Source organism: Sprattus sprattus, assembly GCF_963457725.1.
Source record: "Sprattus sprattus genome assembly, chromosome: 7".
Taxonomy (NCBI): Eukaryota; Metazoa; Chordata; class Actinopteri; order Clupeiformes; family Clupeidae; genus Sprattus; species Sprattus sprattus.
The window spans coordinates 26,008,394-26,034,173 of record NC_137926.1 but is presented as its reverse complement, the minus strand read 5'-3'; the positions used below and the strand labels follow the sequence as shown (position 1 = coordinate 26,034,173).

Genomic DNA, 25,780 nt, shown 5'->3' with positions numbered 1-25,780 from the left:
AAAAACATACTATTTAAATCAAGCATATTTGTTTTCTTGCAAAGACGGCTAAATTAAAAACTATTAAAATTAAAGGTTCTTGACTGCTTGATGTGTTTGTCAGAAAAGTATTTAGATAGTCAAGGCAACAGCACAGAGTGAATACAAATAGTCTGGCTGCCTGCTGTGAAAGGCATTTAGATGTGAAAGAAGCGGTCATTGTCGCTCATATAATGAAATACTCAGTAGATGGCAGTATTCAACATTCTTTTCCCCATTCCTTTTTTTAAGCAGCACAAACGAATGGCTTTTCTATTTACAAATGTAAAAAGACCTTGTAAAACATTCTTTACCAACTTCAAGTTAAGGAGCTAATACAGAGGACAGATTATATAAACAAATCTATCAGAAAGTTAAAAAAAACATTGACAGACATTGTGTTTCATGATTTAACATGATTTTTTTTATTTATTTGGTTTACAAACAAAAGGCACCCATTGATTTTTAGATGACAGACTTGCAAGAAATTGTAAAGGAGCATGATCGGGAATGTAAACACCTCAATTGGATTTTTGGATTCGTGATGTGCAATTTCACTTCCTGGTATTGGGAGTTGGTTGTGGGGGACTAAAAAATAATTACAACACAAATGAGAAAATAGGTCCAATGACTGCAAGGGTTCTCCCAACTCGCAAAAAAAAAAAAAAAAAAATAACACGGTGATTAACAGAGTTGTGCAATGCTGTCTGAAATGGCAGACGTGATCCTATAACAAGCCTCCCTTGTTGCTCAAAGATGCCCTCATCACATTAAGAAGAGACGGAAAGAGAAAGAAATGTCCTGTACATGGCTGAGATAACCCTGAATACACCAGTCAGTGTTTAACATTTTTTTAACCACCATAATTCCGATTAAGCGACACTCATCCTAAAAACTAAACCAAACACAAGGGAATGATCGAAAAGTGAAGGCAAGCATCCCTTTCAAATGGTGGTCCTCGGGGAAAAAAAAGACAAGTCATCACAATTACCACAAGTCATTGGATCAGTGTGTCCCGACTCCACAAGCGCTCCGAATACACATTAGGCTCACACACTGGAGTGGATCCACAACTTCTAGTACACTGTGCAAAAAGTCAGGCTGGAGCAACTTACATTCAGACAATGTCAATACAGTAAGAGGAGAAACCATCAGAATAAACAGGTACGATACGAAACGATACGAGACATAACCAAAGGTGTGATGGCTTTGGTTTAAATGTGATCATCTTGTGACCAGATGAAGAAGACAAAACTAAAAGACAACCGTTCTGAGTTACAAATCCATCTGGGAATTTCCCTCCCAAAGACCCAAAAGGGGCCAATCTGTTTCCACACGCCCTTCTGTTTTGTCTTCCTTTCTCAAATGCTAATAACCACTCCATATGTATTACAGGCATAAAAAAAACTATGCAACGTTAGATTAATATTACAATGTCTATCTGGAAATGTACACAAATGGATTATAAAACACATTATCAGCTCTTTCACATTGTGTTAGTCAAAAAATATCAGGCACAGTTCACAAACCAGTCAACCAAGCAACTAACCCCTATTCATACACTCTCAGCTTGTGGAATCAGGTACCACAGCTCATTTTTCAGTGTGTTTAGATACATAATAAAATATAGTTCCTATATTTATAAATCTAAACTAAATCACTAACCCGATGGCTACTGTTCACCCCAAACTGTGTGTTGCCAATATAGGGAGGATGAGTGCTTGATCTTGTACACTCGCTGATCATGAGGAAGGTAACTGAAAATGGATTATGTTCCTTCATGTCTTCCCAGCCAGAGGAAAAATAATAAATGGACAGAAATGTAAAGCTTAACAATCTGTCTGTGGCTTGGGAAGGTCAGACCCTTCCCTGTTAAGTGCTAGTTTTTAGATTAACGTTAGGAAGTGTGTAGCCAAAGACAAGGAATGGGCAAGAGTCAAAAAAACAAAACAAAACAAAAGAAGTTGAGAACGTACTCAGCCCTCAAACAAAACGTTCCTAATCAGATTCCAGGAGGAAATGGTTATATGGCAAGACATGCAACAAAGGCATGCCAGCAGCTGGCTAAAAGACAGTTAGACAGGGTAGATGTCCTGAAACATGAACGGCATGTTCTACCTTCAACCACCCACTGATAAGCCTGGCCCTTTCCGCTGACAGAAAGGTAGTGTATAGTTGAGATAGTTTGGCAGAATTCAAAATGTGTGTGTGTGTGTGTGTGTGTGTGTGTGTGTGTGTGTATGGGGGGGGAGGGGGGTTGGCACTTAAAAGGGTATTCTAATGGGAGTGAGTGATGGACAGCTATGGTGGTGAGTCTTATGCAAGGTCGTCTGGAGGCTTAGGCATAGGCACATAGCTACTCCCTCACAGTTACTGCCATCAGCCAAGCAATGGTGGATGCCTACTACCAGGAATCAAGCAGCTGAATGTCAACTAATAATCAAAGCCACCCACCCACCCACACACCCACCTCTACCACTGTGCCTTCCTTGTTGGGCTTAAGTGCTTTAACCGGCAAGGGGATGTGATGCAGTAATTGAAAAGCCTCCCCGTCCTCATTGTGCTGAAGGACAGAATTTAACCCTGAAGAGACATGCTTGTTTTTACAATGTAGTCAGCAACCCTACAGATTGGAGGGGCGGGGGGGGGGGGCATGCTGCACAAAACCTAAATAACAGCGAGAATAGGAAAGAGATCGCTTGCTGCACTGTCTGTTCGACAGCAGGGCCCTGACCCAAAAGTGACATTCAAAATATGTCCAGAGCGAGTCTGCCAAGTTACGCTGAATGCATAGCTGTCTGAAATAAGAGGGGGGGGGGGGGGGGGGTCGGGGGTAGGGGGGGTTGCAGGGTATTACCAGAGGGTAGGAAGCTTGGTCACAATCCTCCGTGACCCATCACCCAACCGTCTCTCGTCTCTCTCTCTCTCTCTCTCTCTCTCTCAGTGTCTGAGGGTGCTGGACGCTCTGAAGTAGGACAGGAACTTGAAGCACAGGCTGACCACAAAGTACCAGATGTTACGCGCCATCTGCGACCTGGCGATGAACACTCGCCAGATGACCACCACCAGCAGCGTGTTGAACGTGTAGCGAATGTTTCGCAATCTGGAACAGAGGGTTGTTATTTATTTTCATGCTTTTTGAAATGGGCAAAAAATAAATGAATTGATCGCGCTGCACACTAAATACAAATAAAAATAGTAATTATAAAAGGGCTGAGGTCGTTTTTTAATCCACAGAGCCAATGTCAAGACGTGATTGCAGGGCAGTGGGGAGATTCATGAATGTGTGCTTGGGAAAACAGACCCAGCTGGAGGGCAATTTAATAGGACTGATATCTGACCAGGGATTTTTTCCTTTGTTTACGTGCCCTGCAAAAGATTACGCACAACAGGACAGCTGCATTTGAGATTGATCCTCTATGCAGACCTTTAGCAACCTTTAGCAAAGAGATGAAAATCAGTTCAATCCTTCGGTCATTCATGTCCACTGGAAATCACATACCCGGGATCGGATAAAGAAACCACCATGCAATTAATCTGACATGTGACGTGCACTGCACAGTGTGCACACACACTGCCCTGTAACCCACTCCCTCCCCTACTAATCTACAGTCCACCCTAAGAAGGTGGATCAGTGGTAAAAACACCCATTGAGCTGAGGACACACAGACAAACTTGCTAATGCCTGGGGACTTTCAGTCAATCAGTGTGGGCTTACTTGCTGAGGTGTTTCCTGGCTGCTGGTAGGCCCGACAGATCTTCGTTCAGCACATACTTTTTGGTGCCCATACAGTAGTTCTCCATGTACTCTGCCCAGTGCAGCTGCCGCACATCAAAGTTAAATACCTGCACCCAAGATAGAGACCATGTTAGAATCATACAAAAGGTATTGAAATAAAAATATGTGGGGGCTATATAGATGGAAAGCTACAGAGCAGACAGAAAGCGAGTCAAATGCTCATGCTGTAATACGTATGTATGTATGAGTGTAAAATGTGTGTGTGAGAGACTAAAGGCCGTATGAGTATGAATGAGTGGGAGGCTCTACGCACCTTCCTGTCCTCAGGGCTCATCTGGTTCATGAGCATGGTGATGTTGTCCGTGTTCCATACCCAGGAGTGGCTGGTGAAATACTCCAGCACCATCATGGCTTTGTGCAGCCGCTTGATGGTCTTCATCATCCTGTGTCACCATGGCAACCACAAGGGAAGGAAGAGGAGGAGGAGTAGTAGGCAGTGGAGAGAGACAGAGGGGATGTCAGGGCTTACACGAGGCAGCTGGCACGTTGTCTCTGTGCGTACTGTGTTTCTCTGAGCCACGTGGGCCCATTCAGCTTTAACAGCCTTAATAGCTACAAACCCACCCATGGCACACTGGCCTTAGAGGCACAGAGGGGAATCAAGGGCAGACACCGGGGCCTCGGAGAGGTCCGTTAGGCAGACCACACCAAGAGTAAAATGTTGGTTCACATGTGGTTGAGTGTCAAATGTATTCCTTGTGGCATCAGTATACAATGATTTTCCAGACACAACATGTCCAGTACATTACAGCAAGCACACTGAAAAAGGACAACAAATTATGCCACATTCTATTAAATGTCAATGACAGTTGGTGCCGAAATGATTCTTTTGTTCATAATGATAAGAAGTGTGCATGGGTGGTGAGAAACTGCATCTTAAAAACATTTCTAGCACAGAGCTCAGGACATTGAAATACTGCTACAATGACGCACTTTAAACCAGAGTGCTGTGGAGCCCTATTTGCTTGAGATGAGGAAAGGATAAGGGATTGTTAAGGCAAGATTCTTCCACACTTGAAGAGGAGTGGTACCTGAGCATTTGCAACAACTGCAATGACCTGATTTTGAAGGGTATTTGTAATGGTGTGCACAGCACTGAAACTAACAAATTAAACGTATTAGCAGAGACAAATATAAATATACAGTTCCCAATGTAGGGGTTTAGAGTAAATTCCAAGCCACTTTTAATTTAGCAGTTTAATGCTCAGTTATCCACCCTTCCCAAGAGACAGTCTGATCCAGACAAGGGAATATAAATCAACCATGCGCAGTTCAATGATTCAGAATCACAAGTTAATCACAAAATCAGAGATGGTTAGGGGGGGAAAATACCCACTCTTGATCAAATTCTCCCATGTTATTCTTTTTACATGTCATTAAACCACACACATTTCAGAGATCAAGGTCAATGTCTCACTATTCAAAGGCATGCAATTTAACACCATTGCTGAAATGTGTCTGGTTTAAGATACACTCTTTTAAGGCCAATTCCCTCTCATGTTAGATACCAAACACTTAAAAATAACAAATGTATTTGTATATGCCTTGCCTACATCAGAATCTATTTGTTTTCAGATACATGACTTCTTTACAAAGAAGTGTATGAAAACTCTCATACATGAATGGCCTCTGTGGCACATCTTTAAACCTTGGTGCTTGGTATCTGGTAGTGGCAAAAATTAGTTTCCCATATTTAAGTTTGTGCCGATGTCCACTAGATGAAAAGATGATTGAAAGGCCACTCTCAGGTCATTTGTTAGGACTTGATGGCATGGCTCACAAGAGGAGCATATATGAAGGGGTGGAGGTACATTTATAGGGGGGGAGAATGCGGGATATCAACTGCATCAAGGGAAAAGCCCACAAGCAGTACTAACAAATAGTCCATACAAAAAAAGTAAAATAAAACAATAATAATAACGACAAATTATAATAAAGGAATAATAAAAGACACAAAAAAAAACTAGAGATCAAAAACATGAAACTGGATAAGGCATGCTGGAACAGGAGCTCATGCTAGCCTGTCAGCTGCAGCAGTCGAGTCCAATGCCATGAAGTCGAGCAGGCGGTCGGGCAGTGCTTCGCCGTCATCAACCATCCATGCCACACGACCAGCACCCAGTGGTGGAGGGGGAGAGGGGAGAGGTAGGGTGGGGCAGGAGTGGTGGGAAGGGTGGGGGTGTTTGGTGCTGGAGGGTCGAGGGTTAACAGGAGTACAGAGGGGAGGAAGAGCGGGTGGGGGTGTGCTGTCGAGACCTTACCGGGGCTTCTGACCCGTCAACCTGAGAACCCCGTCATACAGCAGGGCGGGCAGAGTGTGACTCACTGTGGTCCAGTACTGATTGGTAAAGGGGTTGGACCGCAGGTTAACATTGGGCCGCCTGAAAGCCTGCTCTAAAGGGTTGGTCTTGAAGATTGTGTTTATACAGTACTCTGCAGAGAGAATACAGGTCACAAGGACCCCTTACAATTAACATGGAACAACACATTGCAATGCAAGCCAGGCTTAGACAAACACTCTCTCACACATACACACACACCTACCTACACACACATATACACACACACAGAGGGAATAAAAGAGTGCAGAACCCAGTAGGAGCTACTGGCTTGACGAGGCCTCCACTGAGTTATGCATCCTCAGCCCCTTCTGGACATTCAAGACAACAGCATGAGCAACAGCATCACATCACATAACAGTCGCATTGGGGGACTACGCCAGGACGAGACAGAAGGGGGAGGAGGTTACGGGCGTCGACCGAGGGCACATTTACCTGGGCTCTTTCCCCATCATCCTGAGGTAGAGATCATAAAGGAAAGCTGGTGCCATGTGGCTTACAGCGATCCAGTACTGATTGATTAGGTGGTTTGTGGTGAGATTAACATTGGGCCGTCTGAAGGCCTGCTCAAGGGGGTTCCTCTTGAAAGTGGATATTACATGGTACTCTACGAGACAAAAGGGCGTTTCAACAGAGTGAAAGTGGTCAGTGTGGACAGAGAGAGACAAGTCTACAGTCGGGTGCTCAGTGACAAGCGCACAGCAGACCCGAGGGGCGAAGAGTATTTATTTCCCTTCCAGAATGCTCTGCACTTGACCGAGCTTCATCAGAACAAGAGGAAAACTAGGACTGCAGATAGCACTGAAAAAGAGAGATGCCACTGGTCCTTGTATAACAAAATAGGCTCGGTGAAATGCTGCAAGGATGTGAAAGCAAATAAATACTATTCAGACCCAGGTCTGCTCCACACAGATACACACACACACACACACACACACACACCAAAAGAATGCACTCACGGTAAGCCAAGTGCTCTACTGCAATTGTCATTTTACAAGAAAAATTAACCACACGTTAACTTTGAAACCTGTATCTGTTACAGTTCCCCCAGAAGTTAAATTCATACTGAGGAACCGAAACTTGGGTGGCGCAATTATGCCGATTCTACAACAAACAGTGGCATTTCATGACCAGCCCCTGCATAAACACCAATGGTCCACATCCTATGAAGGTATGTGCAACAATACGGACAATAGCATTAAAGCAATTGGTCTAACAGGCGAGTAAACTTCCAACCCACAATCTAACAGGTTGTAATATCTAATATCTAAGAGTTTCCATGATGAACTTTCAAAGAAAATAAAACATATTTTTGGGCATTTCATCCTATCCTTACACTACAATATCTACTTGCAGGTCAGTACCTGTCATTTATAAAAATAATTTGTCATTCCGAGGCACACTACGGTGTGCATTTACACAGAACTAATTCATGTCATTTTCATGTCAATTAAAATGATCTAATTAACTTTACATGCTGAGAGATTAGCAGTGAGAAAATGTCTCCTATGATACTGAGCCAAAATGCATGTTCCACTTTTTGCTAAGCAACCTCCAATATACCACAAGCCTAAAAACAGCCAGTGTGGGTCACCACTGTAGCCACCTACGCATATGACAACAGGGAAAAGGCTTCCCTTGGGACGCGTTTCAAAAGACTAGATCCCTGTTAATTCAGGACGCCGGGCCCCGCTAGATTTAGACGGCACTGTTCAGCAGAGGCTTCCAGCACCTAGTGTGTGAGAGCAGGAGCTGCTGCCTGCGGAAAGTGGGATACTCGGCACCTGCTAGCACACGCACCTGCGTTAGGGAGCAAGTGTGGGAGGCACATTCTCACTCCTCTGCAGTCTTCACTCACTGTAAGGAGGCTTTCAACTGGAATGACAGACTAAAACTGTACTGTTATTGTGCTACCTGGTGCTAAAGCTCAAACCATCTTCATAATGATTCCTTCCACTTCTTCCTGGGCTTTCACAATATTTTATTCTATGTGACTATAATCTATTTAATTTTTTTCCCCTTTGAATGTACTACTTATTTTTAGCCACTGCTGTGTGTGGCCTAATTAAAAAAAAAAAGTGCCCTAGAATTTAAACGTATTATTATCGGTGTTGTTTAGTAAATGGGTCAGATGATTAGAAGAATGTTCCATACCAACTTCCCCCCAGTGGAATGGGTTGATGCCACCAGTTGTGCAGTTGTAAACCAACATGGATTTAGGTCTGCAAAAGTAAGCAGATGACAAGCAGGTTAAGAGCACCATCAAAAACACTGACATTTGATCTTGTTATGAGAATACAAAAGCATTTTCTTTACAACTATGGTGAAAGAGAAACATCCCTAGACTTGTGCAATAGCTTGGACCCGCCTAAAAAAACTTAAGTAATTTTCCACAAATTAGTGTTGCAATTCCCTCTGGCTTCCACCGCCTAGGGCAGTGCAGCAGAAGAAACTGACCTGTTGTGCCTTTGGGAGCCTGAGTACCAGGCAGCGGCCAGCGTCATGTTGATGACAACATCTACAGGCACCAGGTCAGCCACCGCGTTGTTGGAGGCCCTCATCGTGCGCAGAATGCCTTTCCCCGCCTAGGAATTGGGAGGCAAAAACAGGTTGAGATTGGGATTTCCCACACAGCCTTCACACAGGCGGAGTAGCGTAATGCATCTCAATCATCAAAATATTTGCACTTACAGCAATGAAAATTCCACTAGGTCCGTTGAAATTATCAATCCATCCCTGTAGGAGAAGCAGTGTTGGTTACAAACCACTGGGAATCTAAAAACATTTGAGACGGTCTGAAGTAATAAAGCTTTCTGTCCGATTACAGCTGTGAAATGAGCATGGCCCTTTGTGCTGCACTCACGGGGAAGGGTTCCATCCAACTGGCTCCAACAATGGAGGGCCTGACGATCGCCACGTTCAGGTTCCCACACTCCTGCTGGACCAGATACTCAGCCAAAGCCTTAGTGTAAGTGTATGTGTTTGGCCGGTTACCAATCAGCTTTGGCGTCATTACATCCACAAGCTTGTCATCCATCCACCTGTTAAAAAATAATATAGCATCATCATCATCATTTCTTTTTTTTTTAAATACAGTGAATATGTGAGTAACATTAAATTTAACATGAGTGACTCATTCAAGAGAAAAGCTAATAAACTATTAAAGTAAAATGTGAGCCAGTTCAACTCACTCTAAGGAGTCTATGAGCTTCTTGTAGTCTACCGGTGGGGGGTAGACCACCTCCTCAATGAGCTTGCGGTCACAGTTGGCATAGGCCGTGGACACGTGGATGAACACCTCCAGCTGCTTTATTGTGTGGGCCAGAGCCACCATCTTCTGCGTGGCCAGGACGTTCAGCTGCACCGCATCTCTGCAGGGGATGAAAAGCAACAGGGGAAATCACATCCAGTGCGTCTGAAGCACAATGTTCGCTGTGGAGAAGTAGCACAAAGGCCGATCCCAACTCCTCATTAAACTGACAACTCCGTCAGCCTCTGGCAAGATGTCACAGGGAGATGTGCTAAATAAAACGTGGGGCGTTCTTTTCTCCTGTGATGGATTATCACGGATTCATGGGTATAGGCATGCGTCACCAACCAAAAAAAAGGAGATAGAGGTGTGTTGCTTGGCATATAAAGAGCACATCTTACTTGAGAGGCTCGTTGAATCGGATCGTTGCTGCACAGTGGAAGACTATGTTGACATTGGCCGCCAGTGTTTCCTGGTCCTCTTTCGTCAGGTCCAGTTCAGGCAGAGTCAAGTCACTGTTTATGGCTACTATTTTCTCAGCAAAACCGGGTTGTTCATCTCTTAATCTGTCAAAGAGCTGTAAGCACAGAAATCCTGATCAACGATCACATTAGTGTCCCTAAAGTGATACGACGTGTCCCATTAACACAGATTACCCATATATCCAGATGTCCTCTGGTTGCATGCACTACTTAAGATATAGCTATAAATAATAATCCCGCACTCAAGTAATATGATCATATGTGATCGACGTATATGGACATGCAAGATAACATTTCCATTTCAACATAAATCTGCCTCTTTTTTATTGTAGTGTGAAGTAACAAAAGAGCTTTATCAATTCTCTTACAAATGATGTACAGTATGGTTTGGCAGTTGGCAGATCAAAATGCAAAACAGAGGGAGGATCTGGATCTGAAACATGATAATCGAACATCCGGCTCTGTTATTTGAAGACTATGTACCTTGGCCCAGCATGTCATTCTACTGAATTAAGTTCAGTTGATGAGAAAGAAGGTCCAGACTGTCCACATTTCTACTTAGTTTTTCCCATGTTTTCCATTAAGTTGGACCCTCTCTCCACCATGTTTCCCCTACCCACACATGGGCATAAAATACTACCAGACAATTCGACACTAGCTGATAAGGCTTTGAGGGGAACCACTGTCTGTTACCAGCGTACCCCGCCAAGGATTGATCTTCACTCACTTTGCAGTTGGCCATGTCCGCAATGCGCTTGTGGGGAGCCTGGCCTGCCTTGGACCGGACAAGCACATAGACAACCTTAACGCCTGGACAGGAACGCAAGAGTTTCTCCAGCAAAACCTTCCCCATGAAGCCTGTGGCTCCCGTGATGAGGACACTCTTCCCTTCATAGTACTCCGGGATGGTGACCATGGTGGCAGCCCTCCAGTCCTCCTATGCATACACAAAGTTAGTCAAGTCAAGACATTTTCTTGTATCTAGCACATTTAAAAACAACAGGAGTTGATCCAAAGTGCTTTCCAGTCGAGGTTAATAAATTGACAATAAAAATGTACACGCATAAAGTAATAACCGTTAAAAAGACTAAAACATAAAATGAAAAACATAAAAGGAATGCAAGACAAAATAACACACAAAACATGACAAACAAGCAGAAACTACAAGTAATATAATACATACAGACGTGGACAAAATTGTTGGTACCCTTCCACTGACAAAAGTAATAATAACTAAAAATGTAATGAAAATCAGACATTGCTTTTGAATTGTGGTTCAACAGAATAATTAAAAACAAAAATGAACAAAAATTGGACAAAAATGATGGTATATATTGGAGATAATTTGACCATAGGGACAAACTAAGGTGTGTCCTCTAAGTATCATTATAGGTGTCTTCAAACTTGTCATCAGTCAGTCTGCCTATTTAAAGGGTGAAAAGTAGTCACTGTGGTGTTTGGCATCAGGGTGTGTACCACATTGAACATGGACCACAGAAAGCTAAGGACAGAGTTGTCTCAGGAGATAAGAAAGAACATTATAGACAAGCATGTTAAAGGTAAAGGCTATAAGACCATCTCCAAGCAGCTTGATATTCCTGTTGACTACAAGAGGAAGATAGATGGTCACAAGCCATCAAACAAAGCCGAGCTGCATGAATTTTTGCGCCAGGAGTAGTATAAAGTCACCCAACGGCAAAGTTAAAGACTGGTGGAGAGCATGCCAAGACACATGAAAGCTGTGAATCAAGGTTATTCCACCAAATATCGATTTCTGAACTCTTCCTAAGTTAAAACAATGTTTATTGTGTTGTTTAGAAATGAATAAGAACTTGTTTTCTTTTGCATAATTCAAGATCTGAAAGCACTGCATCTTTTTTGCTATTTTGACCAATTGTCATTTTTCTGCAAATAAATGCTCTAAATGACGATATTTTTATTTGAAATTTGGTAGGAATGTTTTCAGTAATTTTTAGAATAAAACAAAAATGTTAATTTCCTTTAACACATTCCAATAGCCTAAATTGTAAAACCAGAGAAACTGATTACTTTAAAGTGGTCTCTTAATTTTGTTTGCGGCTGTGTGTATATATATATATATATATATATATATATATAGGCTATATTATTAAAAAATACAAGAATTGAAAAGGCAAAAAAATTTGTCACAATACTTAGGCCACAAGTTCATTCATAGCACACCTTTCACTGGCAGCTATACGCCCACTTACATGAGCAAACAGGGGAGTGCTCAGAAAATATTTAGCCATGTAGTTCAAATGGTAGAAACGTGCTGCAGTCTGTTTGATCAGCTCACAAAGCACACAATTGGCAAATGCGAGATCTGAATGTGGCTAAAGCAGTTTTGATAGTACATATTTGTACATCAGGGCCGTACGGATTTGACCTAGTCTTGTGTGGCATGGGCATTATGTTGGGTGCATTCCTGATTGTGCAAATGAAGCACTACCCAATAGCACTATAACATAGTGAATGAAAATTCCATGAAAACCAAAAAGCCCAAATTATTTTCCAGCTACAGTCACAACAGTTCTAAAATATCCAGATACCTCACAAGAAATGCACATGGCCAGAATCCTCAAAAACAGTGGTTATCAGAATCGCTCACTGGTTCTCATTGATCTGGTCTCTCACAACATGTAATATATTTCACATTGGAATGAAAAACTGAATGAAAGGGTATCAAAAGACTTTTTTTTGCCAGTGGGAATGGACTTTAATTTTGTTTATTTTCTGATTACCATAACATCAGAAGCACAACATGGGATTAAAGACATTTCTGCTTGGATTTAACAACTTTTATTCAATTGTTCATAGAGAAACTAGAAGATCGGTTAGAGCTGTAGAGCCAGGACTCTAGTTAATCATTATGGAAAAAGATAACCCCTGTCCATTTAAAGCAGATAACTCCAATCTGAATCACGCCTTATCTACACAAAGCTGAACTTGCACTTCACTTCAAGCAATTCAGTAGCACAATTAACACGGTCACAAAATCAAGTCACACTCTATAGGAAAAACTGCGAGACCAATAACGGACTTGATACAACTATGCTTAGTTTTCAAGCCCACACCGAGTCTTAAGAACCTGTTGGTGGGCATTAATTCCCCTTCATCATAAGCAGTTGCACCTGGAATTTTTTGCCACTACACAATAAGACTAAAAACACACACAAACACATATTTTATTATTTATTTATTTTCATTGCAACTGTATTGCCAGTCTTACCATAGTCCAAGTAATGGTTATGGATTTCAGTTTGTGGACGTTTTCTTTCTAGTTAAAAATGTATTTTAACTTCTCCCTTTCTTTTTTTATTCAAAACCTCCCACATATCCTTACAGGTCTGGAGACTGGGACTATTGGCAGCATCACTTTGCTCAATGCAGCAGATCTTTTTTTTTTACTGCATGGCACAGGTGCCAAGTTGCAACAGCTGTGCAGATCTTAAAAGAACAGCAGGGTTCCTAGCCAAGGTGCATTAAAGCCAGAAATGGTTGTTCAAAATTGATAGGTCTAATATGACTACATGGCACGTCGACTTTACAGTACAGGCAAATTGATTCATGATGCAACATCCGCAGGTTGAATAAATAATTCACATGCACTTAGCCAAATGACTGGCTATTAAGCCTTAATTCCCACATCCTTTCATTTGTGGTGTAAAGTCAGGTGTGGCTGGAAATAAAAGAAAGAAAAACGGTGTGTTATCCAACTATGGGTTTTGGGTTGGGAAGGATGCAAAATATAATGACAAGCCGCGCATTCCTCGGCTGAAACAACTGGAGCAAACTTTGGAGGATGTCGAATACTGCAACAGGCTAAATAAATTGGTCATGGGACAGTGGTCAAACAATCTTGTGACCTGTGTTAACAGGAGAAATGCACCCTTACGTATGCATAGACTACAACTGATATTTTAGCATTGAACACATTGATAAACCAACTCAGAGAAAACAGCTGTTACCATGCCACACTTAAAAGTATAACAATGTAACAGCAACGATGTCGTCTGTTAATCCAATGAAGTTTGGCCTATTGAAAGACCAAAACCTCTTGTGTTCTTCCCGATATTGAACTAAGCTACTAAAGTGAATCCGTTCATATACACCATTTAGCCTTGTCTACAATGTTTATATGACCATTACTGTCCTGGTTCATAACAGTAGTTAACTTGATTTCAACACACTGTAACAGCAGGCCCAGCAACTTCAAATTAGCCGCAAAACTTCGAAAAGTGACCGCTTTTGGCTTGAGCAAGTTAGTCTCATTGTCTTCAAACAGGTGATGGCTGTTCTTATGGCACACCTTATCGAAAGATATGGATAACTTAACATAGAGTACCAACAGGACCCAAAATAAAGTCTCTTTTACAAAACCAGGGTCCTATCATGTGGAGCAGGTTTGCTGAGCTAACCCAGCTAAAGTTAGCTAGCTCATTATCTACACGTTACTAATAACTTGGCCAACACCAGCGTGACAGAAAAACAAGGCAAACACAACAGATGCGAATGGCACTTTGGAAAACCAACATGACTGGTGGGAGAGACAGTAGATCAAGTATTTTGGCGGCACTGTTCAGTTACAAATAATGTATCCATCTATGTGACATTACTTCCTGAAAACATAATGTAACTAGCGTGCTAACGACCCCTCCCCTCTACGCATTTCTTCCGTAGTAGAAGAAGCTACTCCATTGAACCGCCTGCATACGGCAGCTAGCAATCGTTAGCCCGAAGAAGACATTCTACGTGATTGCTGTCATCAAAAGGCACTTTTTACTCCCAAATAAAAACTACGTGTGTGTCCATCCCCAGGACGATTAAAACACAGAGGAAACACATTACCAATTGTAAATCCAGGCAGTGTCGTTAATTCCGAGTTGCCAGCAGTGAAGCAGTGGTGCGAGATGCTGTAGGAGCAACCGTGAGCAGGAAGCGCAGTGAGCAGGGATTGCCAGATGAATTCATAGACGGCAAACGTGACGTCAACAGTCGCTTAAACTCACTGCTGCGTGCTCAGAATCGCTCAATGAATTAAATCACACGGCTTCCAATTATTTTGTCTCACGTTCAAGTTGCTACTGGGGAATTTAACTTCCAAAAAATTCAACCACAGTTACACAGTCATAATTACTATCGTATTAGTCCATGGATGTTTCCCAGCAACATGACCCTCGAGATTCCACCTGGATATCAGTGCACAAAATAGGGAGGTTTTAAATTACCTTCAAAGCACTGACAGCTACATAGGAAAGCAAATTGAGGGTAGGAGTATAAGCATTTATTCACCCATTTATTCTTAAAATTATCTTAATCCCCAAAAAAATTGTAACCATCTTTGACGTCATTCACGTCTGTGTGTCACAGTCATTGTTCTTTTGTTAAAGGATAAAGTAGAAGAGATCCAGTGACATTTCCTCCGATTGCTGTGAGCATAGACATGTATAGGCTATACATGTCTATGGCTGTGAGGATAACTGTTGGCTATTCAGGCAGGAAGACTGTGCAGCCTTGGCGCGATGAAGTCAGCTTCGTATCATCACAGTGTTGCCTTTTGTGAGGACTAACAACCCCCACTGTTTATAGCTATTGCCGCTTGTATAAATGTTCTACCACAGTGAAACATTTATTATTAGTAAAAAGAATAGAAGCCCTTGTTGCCCACAGCCTGTGAATACATTTACACATTTCTTTTTACCCTCCACTATGAAATGAAGATTGTATGTCAACATGTTATTATTTTATCATTGTCTGTGTGTTCTATCATTTTTTTGGCATTACAAATACCAAAGGTGTATAAAAGCAGGGATACAGTGTTAGCTAGGTATACAGTGTTAGGTGGTTTAAAAACGTCAGGAAGTCAGACATCAATCCCTTGAGATATTTTGCAGGATGCCCACTTGAGAGTAGAATAATTTTTCTCTCTCTCTCCCTCCCTCTCTCACCCTCTCTCTCTATTTCCCTCCCTCTCTCACCCTCTCTCACTCTCTGGGAATCATGAGACACATAGGCCTATTAGCTTGAAAAAAAAAGGTCTACCAGGAACATCTGCCGGCTGTTCCCTGGCAACAGGATGCCCGGTGCTCTGAGCTGAGTCACTGATCATGCCCATGGGGGAGCCAGTTCCACAAGCTCCATGGTTTATTGGACAACAGTGACATTATTTGTTTTTAAAACATCCCATTTTATTTGTGATAGTCACAAGCTAATGTATATGAGCAAGAACTTGTGCTAGCCTGGCTTGTATTTTAAGTCTCTGGCCAAACAAGTTTGCTATGCCATCAAATGTTATCTCTGTAAAGAGGAAATACTAAATCTTTTCTGCAATGTTACAAGTAGTCTGTTTGGGTAATGACATTTTGGTGCCACAGTTGTAGGAATTGATAAATGTTTCTTTTCTTCGTGACTGGTCATTCAGTGCCCACACATGTATAGAGCAGGACAAACTGTATTTGTATTTGCACAGTGGCGCTACACAGCTGGTAAGGAACACAGCTACTTTTAAATGTAACCGTTCACGGTTCAGACAGTCCTCATCACATCTTGGTAAGTCCATTTAACATTTTGGTAAGGGATGTTAGGTTGTGCTTTTCATCTATCATTTCAGAGGGATGTTTGATCTTTGGTCTTTGAGATTTACACCATCAACAACAACAGGTGATATTTGTGGTGCAAAGTTACTTGTCTTTAGTAAGAGAATATGAATGGTGGTAGCAAATTGCCAAGACATAATATATTTTAAAGTAAACACTGCAATATAGTTGAATCACTTTACAGAACTTGATGGATGTTACTGGAAAATTTAGTTTACAGATTATTATCTAGAGCTTTAGAAGAGTCAAATTACCATCACAGGAAATGCACATTATTTTTCCACCAATTTTCCATGCTGTGACTGAAGAGTTCTTTGTTCTTGGGTGATGAAGTTTAAGGGCAGATTTTCAGTGTGGCACAATGCTTGTTCCCACCAGCATGTTTTAAACATTTAATTGAAAGGTCAAGTTGGTTACCGAATGGGCATGTCTTTGTAGAAAGCCGGACTGTCTTTTGTAAACAGCTGAATTACTGTTCTGCAGTAAAACCTCAGTGGCACCACTTCCTCTCTCCTTTTTTTATCACCGACATACTGTCTGAGAACCTCTGACTGTTCTTGAGATAACATGCTCCTCATCTTGAATGCCAATACATGAAGTTTCACTCGACTCAGGACTCCGGAGATGTAGATCAGTATATGTATTCAATAACAATTGCAATCAGGCTCACTCACAGCAAAAGGATGAAAGTGAAGCAATTTCATTTAGATTATAGCGACAGACAGAAAGATACAATAGCCAAGAACTGGAATATCACATCAACCGTCAATGGAACTTCAGCATGAGTGCAATGTTAAATGATATTTGTTTTTCTGTGACGTGCATCATGTGACATCAAGCTGGCGTTGTTATTTTGAGTTTGTGGGCTTCTCTCCCTCCTGCTACTTCTGTGCCTGGACCCCTTTAACACCCTCAGCTTTGGTTAATGAGTAACAGCCTGTGTCTATAACCCCCCCATCCCTCTATAAATGCAAGACTCAGCCTGAGGCCCCCCAGTCTGGACTCCGGATGGCCACCCCAGGGATGAAGTTCATTGCTGCTCTCTTCTGTGTGTCCTCATGTTTACACCTTGGCATCACTGCTCTTCTGCAAGGTAACGCAAACAGTGGCGTGTGAGAGTATGATACCATTATGGTAATGTGGTAGAAGGAAGATAGTTAACCATTTTGGTGGTGTCTCTTCTGCAGGTCCTAAATGTGGTTTTCCTCAGGTACAGAGCCTTCTCGACCGCTCCTTGAGAATCGTTGGGGGAACAGAGGCTTTGTATGGATCCCATCCTTGGCTGGCATGTAATCTTTAAACTGTCATAAGTATAGCACCAGACACCCTTATTACCAGCTCCAAAGGTGCATTTACCAGACACTCGTGGCTTCTAATTGCAGGCATATTGTGGCAAAGTTATTACAGAGGCTAATACAAATAGTGGCATGTTTTATATATATTTTGGTGGTGTATTTGTCCTCATGTGTTTAGTTTTTTGTTGTTGTTGTTGTAGGTTGTATTTTCTTTGATTCATGTTCATAAGTGTAGATTTATTTTAAAAAAAGTAGCCGACCCCTTGCTCTGAGGATTTATAGATTTGATCTGTGTGTGTGTCATGATGTGCATTGTGTGCTGGCTTTTAGGTATCTTTGAGGTCTGGAGGCTTGCATTTCTGTGGAGCTTCCATCATCACGGAACGCTGGTTATTAACAGCTGCCCACTGCTTCTATAGTATGTCAAAGTAGGTTGGAAACATGAACATACTCACGCTCATCTCTCACACTTACCTGCTGTGGTTTAACACATCGCTTACAGGGTGTAGTAGGTGCTAATCACACAGACACGCACATCCTGTTCTAGAATAGCCAACTGTTAGCGGTAGCAGTCTTTTTTTATGTAATGGGTGTATTATGAACATGCTGCAATCAACAACTGCCTTGTGAATTGTGTATTCTAATAACTTAATTATTCCGATTTCAGGGAGTTTCTGCCAAATGTTAGTGCCATCATTGGGGATCATGATCAGAGAGTGGCAGATAAAGGGGAGCAGAGGTTCAGGCTGAAGACAGTCAGAATCCATGAAAAGTACCAGACCTTCTCTCCGATAAACTATGACATTGCCCTTTTGGAACTTGATGGCTTAATTCAGTTTGGTACGTTTACCATTTACTAATGTGGTCATAATGATATGCTATTGTTGTAGTATTTACATTTCCTTTTAATGGTTTGCAGGTGAACATGTTCAGCCATTGTGCTTACCTCTGCCCAGTGAGAAGTTCCCGCCCAGGACCAGCTGCATTGTTGGTGGATGGGGCCGTGTAAGAGAACGTATGTATATGTACACGGAAGAATAAACACTGGAAGAATGATGAAAATCATTCTGATTTTTTGACATATCATTACTCTATGCCTGTTCCTAAAACAACCTGGATTGTAGGTGGTCGTCTTCCAGCTGTTCTCCGTGAGGTTATGCTTGACCTTGTGGAGCCAGCCAGATGCAAGCATGCCCTCCAAACACTAAGGCCCAGGCAACTGCCACTCACTGTGGTGTGTGCAGGACCAGAGAGAGGAGGCCAAGATGCTTGCCAGGTACATTAGATCTTTACTGGTCTCAGATTAAAGCAAAGATGAGCTGGGCTCTGTAAGGTGCCTTGAGATTACATTATTTTGTTATTGTTTGAATGGTTTCACATAAATTAAATTGTATTTAAAATTGAATGATAGATCTCTCTATTCTGGGAAAGAGGAGGGAGCTCCCTATGTTACAGCAAGTCAGAAGAGGAATACTGTGAATAGAAAATTCCTCAGTATGACATTCAGGATTTTTTGCTAAAATGGTCACTCTGCTATGTTCAGGGAGACTCAGGGGGTCCCTTATTCTGCCCCAGGGACGATGGGCACTGGACAGTAGTCGGGATTACCTCATGGGGTAAAGGATGTGGACGCAGCTGGATCGACAACTTGTTCAAGGTACCAAACAGGAGAGGATCACCTGGGTTGTTCACAGACGTCAAAGTGCTCTTGCCGTGGATTAAGAGAACCCTCAAAGGTTTATGTAACTGCCTTCAAAACTAATTTTTATTTCAAACATACTTTTCAATATGTCTGATGTAACAGCTTTCATTCATGTCTTTTTTTTCTAGAAGCAGACCTCAAACCCTATGTGAACCCTCCAAGTAAGTGGTTAGCAATCAGCAGGTTAAAAATCAGCCTACAGAATTGAGTTTTTTTCATAAATGAAAGGTCAATAAATATATCTCTGTGCTTGCATGTTTTGCATCCAACAGGACTTTGTCATGTGCTTGATGGAGCTTTGACTGAAAGACAAGGTGTAATTAGCAATCCGGATAAGCCTGCCGACTACTATGCAAACAATGAGTAAGTGACTTGCAGCTTTTGTTTTGGTTTTCATCCTGAAGTCCGATTATAGCGTAAACATTTCCCAAAGGTTAATTTCACGTTCACCCACTTCTTCCATTCTTAGAATATGTTCATGGTCCATCAACACTTCAGCTGGAAATCACATTCTGCTTGAGTTCCTGAAGTTTGACTTAGAGAATGACACTCTCTGTCACAGTGATCAGCTCACAGTGTTGGGAGACTCTGACAGGGTCATTGGTGAGGAACTGAAAAAGATGCATAAACACACATCACTTCCTCTTGCACAATTAGTGGCCCATGCACCATAGAGACATCAACTGTTTCCTGGAGTGGTTTTAAAGCCTCTCTGGAACCACTAACATCCTTGTTGTGCTTTTCTTCTCCAGGCAAGTTCTGTGGGAGCCAGCTCCCCGAGCCTGTGCTTATCACCTCCAGCAGTGCCACCATAGAGTTTGTGTCTGATGCCAGTGGCACAAGAGCTGGGTTTTCCATCCAGTACAAAGCTGTGGCTGCAGATTTCCAGCTTGGTGAGTTGCAGTGCGACTCCCTTACTCCAAGAAAGATTGACACAGAACAAATATATTCTATATTCCTAAACCGTTCTCTACCAGTGTTTGTTTCTAAACTGGTTTGCTGAGTAATACAAACCTGTTGAGGGACACTGTGGATTGATAAGGTGCAGGGAAAAAAAACAACGGATTCGAAATATGACCCTTCATATGAGTCTCTGTAGAGATGATATCTTATTCCTTAAAAAAGAGCAATGCCTAAATTAAGAGAGGTAAGCAACAAGCCTTTTTTTTTACTTTTATGGGGAAAATTCAGCATGGTTTTCTTGGGAAGGCAAAAGAGGTATTCATGTTAGGCACATGGTGGGGGAAATACTATTGATAACTTCTATGGGCTGTCATTGCATCATGCTGCTGACAGGTTGTGTTTAATCTTCCAACAAAAGAGGAGGACTCTGTCCTCCCTCTTCAAATCCTTGCCATGCTCAGCACACCCACCTGTGGTGCTGTCGTCAGGCAGGGCCCAGACACAGATGCCCTCAGGGGGCACAGATGCCATAGATACGGGGTGAGCAGCACACCATGGGGAAGCAGACTACACAAAGAGGCCCTGTGCTAAAGTAATGAGAATCAGGAGGGTGAGGATTGAAGCATGCCGTCCTTCAGGTGACCCTGGTCAGCCCGTGACCGAAACCAGAGACGGAGCAGCTTCACCTCAGAGACCTGCGGGTGCTGTGGTGTTGAGGACCAGGCGCTGCCGTGGGAAGACAAGGCGTGTCACGTGGCACCACCATCAGGAGTCACTCAACACGCTCATGCTTATCCTTTGTTGTTTTGTTCCTGCGCAGGGCAAGGATGTGGCACGGTGGCTCTGTTCCAAGCACAGGGGGCCATCCAAAGTCCCCACTACCCAGAGGCCTACGGCAACAACGCAGACTGCCGCTGGGTCATCCATGCACCCAAGGGACACGTTGTCAAGGTGAGCCGGGTGGCATCTCCCTCTCTCTCCTAATAGAATCATTAATACATTCATGGCTCCTTGAATATGCAGTGAGAGTTCACTCTCGGCTTTGACTCCAGATCGGTTTACTCTACTAGAAGGGAAAGTGACTCTCAGCCTTTCACAACAACACCCACCACACCATGACTTAAACACTATAATCACGAAAAGTGATATTTATGGGAAATAATTATCATAATTTTGCACAGTGTGTGCCATGAGCTCAGTATACTTGGCCTGATGGGAAAACATTGTGAATTGCTCTCTAAACTGAACTCTGTTATTCATTATTGCAGCTTGACTTCCATGATTTTGACTTGGAGCACTCAGAGTATTGCCAATACGATTCCCTTAAAATATTGGGAGATCTTGATGGGAAACAAGAAATCGGTAAGACAAAGCCCTCAATTGGACTGACTGATTAACATATTTTATTTAACATTACCATTTTAAAATAGTAAAGAATTACCCACGCACATGACAAACCTGCTAAACGTTCCATGTCGGTGCTACATAGGCATCCTCCTCATACACTGGACACCTCCTGAGGGCACAGTGAAAAGCTGATGTTGAGGACCTTTTATGAAAGTCTTTTAAAACTAGGTTATTCTTGTATTATTTTATTAGAATCATTATTTATAGTATACTTTTACATTAATTCATTAAGCAGACACTTTCATACACAGCAGCTGACTCATACACTCACTGTGTGCTCCATGAGTTTTGAATCCATTATATTTGCTATCATTACCGCTTTGCCCTACCAAAGTACACTATATGAACACTGTACATTTGATTTCTCTCCAAATGTCACATCTGCTGTTTCTCTTCCTGCATGTATTCAAAGATAGACATCTGGTTAGATCTCCAATCACTCAGTGAATGGCCTTGTCCTGCTCCATACTGATGACCTCTCATATGCTCTGCCTGTATCAATTGTCCTGTCTTCTCCTCTCCAAAGTGGTGCTTTGTGGGGGGACTGTGCCTCCCCCAGTCCTGAGCTATGACAGTGTGATGGTCGTCCAGTTCACCTCGGACAGCAGCGTAACGGCCCGTGGATTCAATGCTACACCGACATTCATCAACAGATCAGGTCTGAATATACAGAATCAAACAATGCTGTCACCATCCATCCTCATATAACAGCCTTCATTAATATGGTACTATCCCATACATTTTATGTTACCGATTGTGGACTATGCAGTGTAGCTGGTCGCAGATTCATAGAAACCTTCAGACCACTGCATGCCCATCACAATGTGATGTGTCTGTGAACTTTCAAGGGGTGACTGTTTACCCATCATAGACTGTCCCCTTTTGCCAACAGACCTCCAGGAAGCTGACTCAACAGAACTGGACGAATCAGACGGCACCACAGTCCACTCTCGCCAAGTGCAGACAGGTTGGTCCAGTGATTCTTGCTTTGGCATTATTTAGCTTATTTGTATTGCAAACAAGTAATTTCACCCGGAATGAACTTTTGCCTGAAAATGTGGTATTAGCAGATGTGTTCCAAAGATCCTCAGCCTCTAATCCTCAGGCAATGATCTTGGCTGGCATGGCCTTAAGAACCATTAAACAAAGGAATGGTGACTACTCTATGCTTCTCAAACCCTGTTTTTTGCAATGTAGTTTCCTGTGGCTTCTGTTAAAGCATACTACTCAGAGGGTGAGCCTATTTCTCTTTGTCTTCTTATGGGTTGGCAGGCCTATGTGGAATGCCACACTCTCCTGCTGGTTCAGAGCTGGGAGGGCCTGAAGGGGGAGAGGGCGCGTCACTGCAGCCCTGGCCCTGGGATGTCAGACTCCAACTGGACACTGAGGTCATCTGTTTGGGTGCCATCATCCAGCCAGACTGGATCCTAACAGCGGCCCACTGTGTCCATGGCCTGTGAGTGGCTATAGATATTGTATTCACACATATTATTTTGTATACAGGGAAATGTTCATCTTGTTTGTGTTTACTTTTTGGTTGTAAGAGACCTTTATTTGATTTTTCACCTCAGAGCCGAGAAAATACTTGCTGCATTGACTGTTGAAACTGGGGACCCAGACAGCCAAGTAAGACATAGAAAAAACAGCAACAAACAAACAACAACAAAACAAACAAAATATACATACATACAGTTTATTAGGATGTGAATCTTCATGCTGTGTATTTAAGTTGTTTGCTCTCATGCATGTAGATACATAAAATAACTTTCCTCATGAATGACTTATCCTTCATTCTTCATCTCTTGGTGTAGAGTCGGAGGGTGAGGAAAGTACTTCTGCACCCCCAATATGAGCCTTCCACTCTGGACTCTGATGTAGCCCTCCTGCAGCTGGACTCTGAGCTTGCGCTCACTGACCACACACAGCTGATATGCCTGCCGAGCATCCTACAGGAGGACTCACTAGCTCTGGACTGCAAAGTTACCCTTGGGAGCATACATGGTGGTAAGCGTCAATACATGAGCACTGCTGTTTATGAAGTCAATGATCTGAAGGCAGAGGACGTACATCCTAAATGAGCATTTGCACTGGCATTTACTGAGTAGGAATAGTTTACCTTGTATGCACATTTGTACATTCGTATGTTATGATTTGGAGTTTGCATTTCTTTGTACAGGACTGTGGCTGGTGTACAACATCACAGTCAATTTGCATATGCCAATGTCCTGTCGGTAAAAGGACAGTCTCTGATATCTTGCTTGTGTGGTCATTTCAGAGGTACTAAACAGAGCCTTACAGTCTGTTCCATTGTTTTCTGATGCAGCTAACACCCACACATGTATGTGGGGGGCTTTAATTGGCAGGTACCAATGCATCACAGTCAGTAGAGAAGTCTCTGGTGGAATATGCAGATTGTGAACGCTACTATCCTGGCAGGCTGACCGACACAATGCTATGCTCTGAACATAAAGAGCTAAAAGATTATAGCTCCTGTATGGTAAGGAAATCCTAATAATCAACTATGAAGTGCAGCGCCAGTATGGCAAAACACCACACACTGATCATAAGTACGGAGCCTTACGCTGGTAGATATGTCACACAGTTCCCCCTAGTGGGGGGAAAATGACCTGGAATTCTAACCACACATTCCAAGGAGAAATACCTGACCTGCTATGCAAATAGTAAGGCACATCACTGGGTAAAACTGACACGTTTTCATTGGTCCTTATAGTGAATAACCACAAATGAACTGAAAAATAACTAATTATGCATTGCGTTTCTCTCTGATTCTTTACCTAGGGTCATGCTGGAGCCCCTTTGGTATGCCGGCCAAACAACTCCGATTTCTTTGTCCTAGGGGTGGCCAGTTGGAGTGAGGGATGTGGAAAGTTTCCAAGGCCGGCGGTTTATTCCTCAGTGCCTCTTGTCGTGGACTGGATTCTGCAGCAGTTTGATGGTGAGTTACACCTGGAGGTCTAAAGGGGGCAGGTGAGATACAGTTTTCTTCCACACTGATCACACCCCTTCCAAGAAAAGGTTTTTTATGTACATCTTAAATATGTTTTAAATATGTCTACTGCGAATGGAATCCAGAGGTAAAGTTTATCACTAAGATGTTCTGCATAAAGGCCATTTATTTGCCCAACAGCTACAATTTCTCATCTATATATAAGTGGAAGTTTTGTATTTTCAGTTGAGGATACCAACTATTGTGGAGTTCTGATATAAACCTACAGCTAATGCTACATATAAGTTATACGCTATAGGCAACAGGACTTTTTTTGCAATAACAGATCACATGTGAGTGATTGTCTTTCCCTGTGTAATGTGCAACTTTTCCTACCTCTTCATGTTAATACCTGTCGTATGTGCATTAGCATGCTGCTAAGGTAACTCTAATGGTATCATCTTCTGTACAGTGACTGTGGATTCAGAGCTTGAAGAGGACCCAGATGAAAAAGATTTTAGGACTGAATCATCTGTAGGCTTTTAAGCTGTACCATCATATCTGCATTTGAATAAAGCCAGCCACAACTTGCGCTCTGAATACATGATCAGTATTTATATTACAGTGACGTTCATTATTATGTATTTTGTATTATTTATTTTGGTATGATAATTAGAGCAATGTTACTGCATGTTTGATGAAGGACAATGTTTTTGTATTATTAATGTTTTCTCTCACGTGTATTTTCATAGCCAATTTATTTATATAATGATTAGGACACATTTTCGAAATAAAGTTTGTATGACTTGTTAATGGTGGTGCAATGTTATAAATTAAACCATGGGTATCCACTCTCACCAACAAAAGATAGTCATAATAATTTCGCGCACAGTTAAATAATATAAAGAAAAATAGTTGAACAGATAATCTGTACATTCAAAATCTTGTAGCTAAGACAGTGATCCACAGACAAACCGTTGCCGCATGCGTTCAGGACATTTCCGCGCCACTGTATCGCCCA

The 25,780-nt window shown here is 42.3% G+C and overlaps 2 protein-coding genes across 2 annotated transcripts; one reads left to right on the top strand and one right to left on the bottom strand.

Annotated features, from left to right (window-relative positions):
* Positions 1-2,951: 2,951 nt before the first annotated feature.
* On the bottom strand, positions 2,952-14,801 carry far1 (fatty acyl CoA reductase 1). The gene is made up of 12 exons (XM_080841860.1): positions 14,758-14,801; positions 10,616-10,825; positions 9,808-9,983; positions 9,348-9,527; positions 9,020-9,197; positions 8,848-8,892; positions 8,614-8,741; positions 8,311-8,378; positions 6,592-6,763; positions 4,071-4,200; positions 3,737-3,864; positions 2,952-3,121 (listed from the first exon to the last, which is right to left on the bottom strand). Exons 2-12 carry the CDS (start codon positions 10,802-10,804, stop codon positions 2,959-2,961), a joined length of 1,557 nt encoding a protein of 518 aa, XP_080697986.1. The 5' UTR covers positions 10,805-10,825; positions 14,758-14,801; the 3' UTR covers positions 2,952-2,958.
* Positions 11,375-25,305, top strand: LOC308367783 (ovochymase-2; the record flags this gene model as incomplete). The annotated part of the gene is made up of 23 exons (XM_080841773.1): positions 11,375-11,513; positions 16,439-16,458; positions 17,481-17,598; positions 17,693-17,790; positions 18,131-18,228; positions 18,468-18,640; positions 18,720-18,815; positions 18,925-19,076; positions 19,344-19,536; positions 19,631-19,663; positions 19,775-19,865; positions 19,972-20,105; positions 20,255-20,395; positions 21,226-21,356; positions 21,674-21,767; positions 22,339-22,470; positions 22,705-22,779; positions 23,085-23,268; positions 23,384-23,438; positions 23,624-23,816; positions 24,176-24,309; positions 24,612-24,768; positions 25,232-25,305. 23 exons carry the CDS (start codon positions 11,375-11,377, stop codon positions 25,303-25,305), a joined length of 2,715 nt encoding a protein of 904 aa, XP_080697899.1.
* Positions 25,306-25,780: the final 475 nt, after the last annotated feature.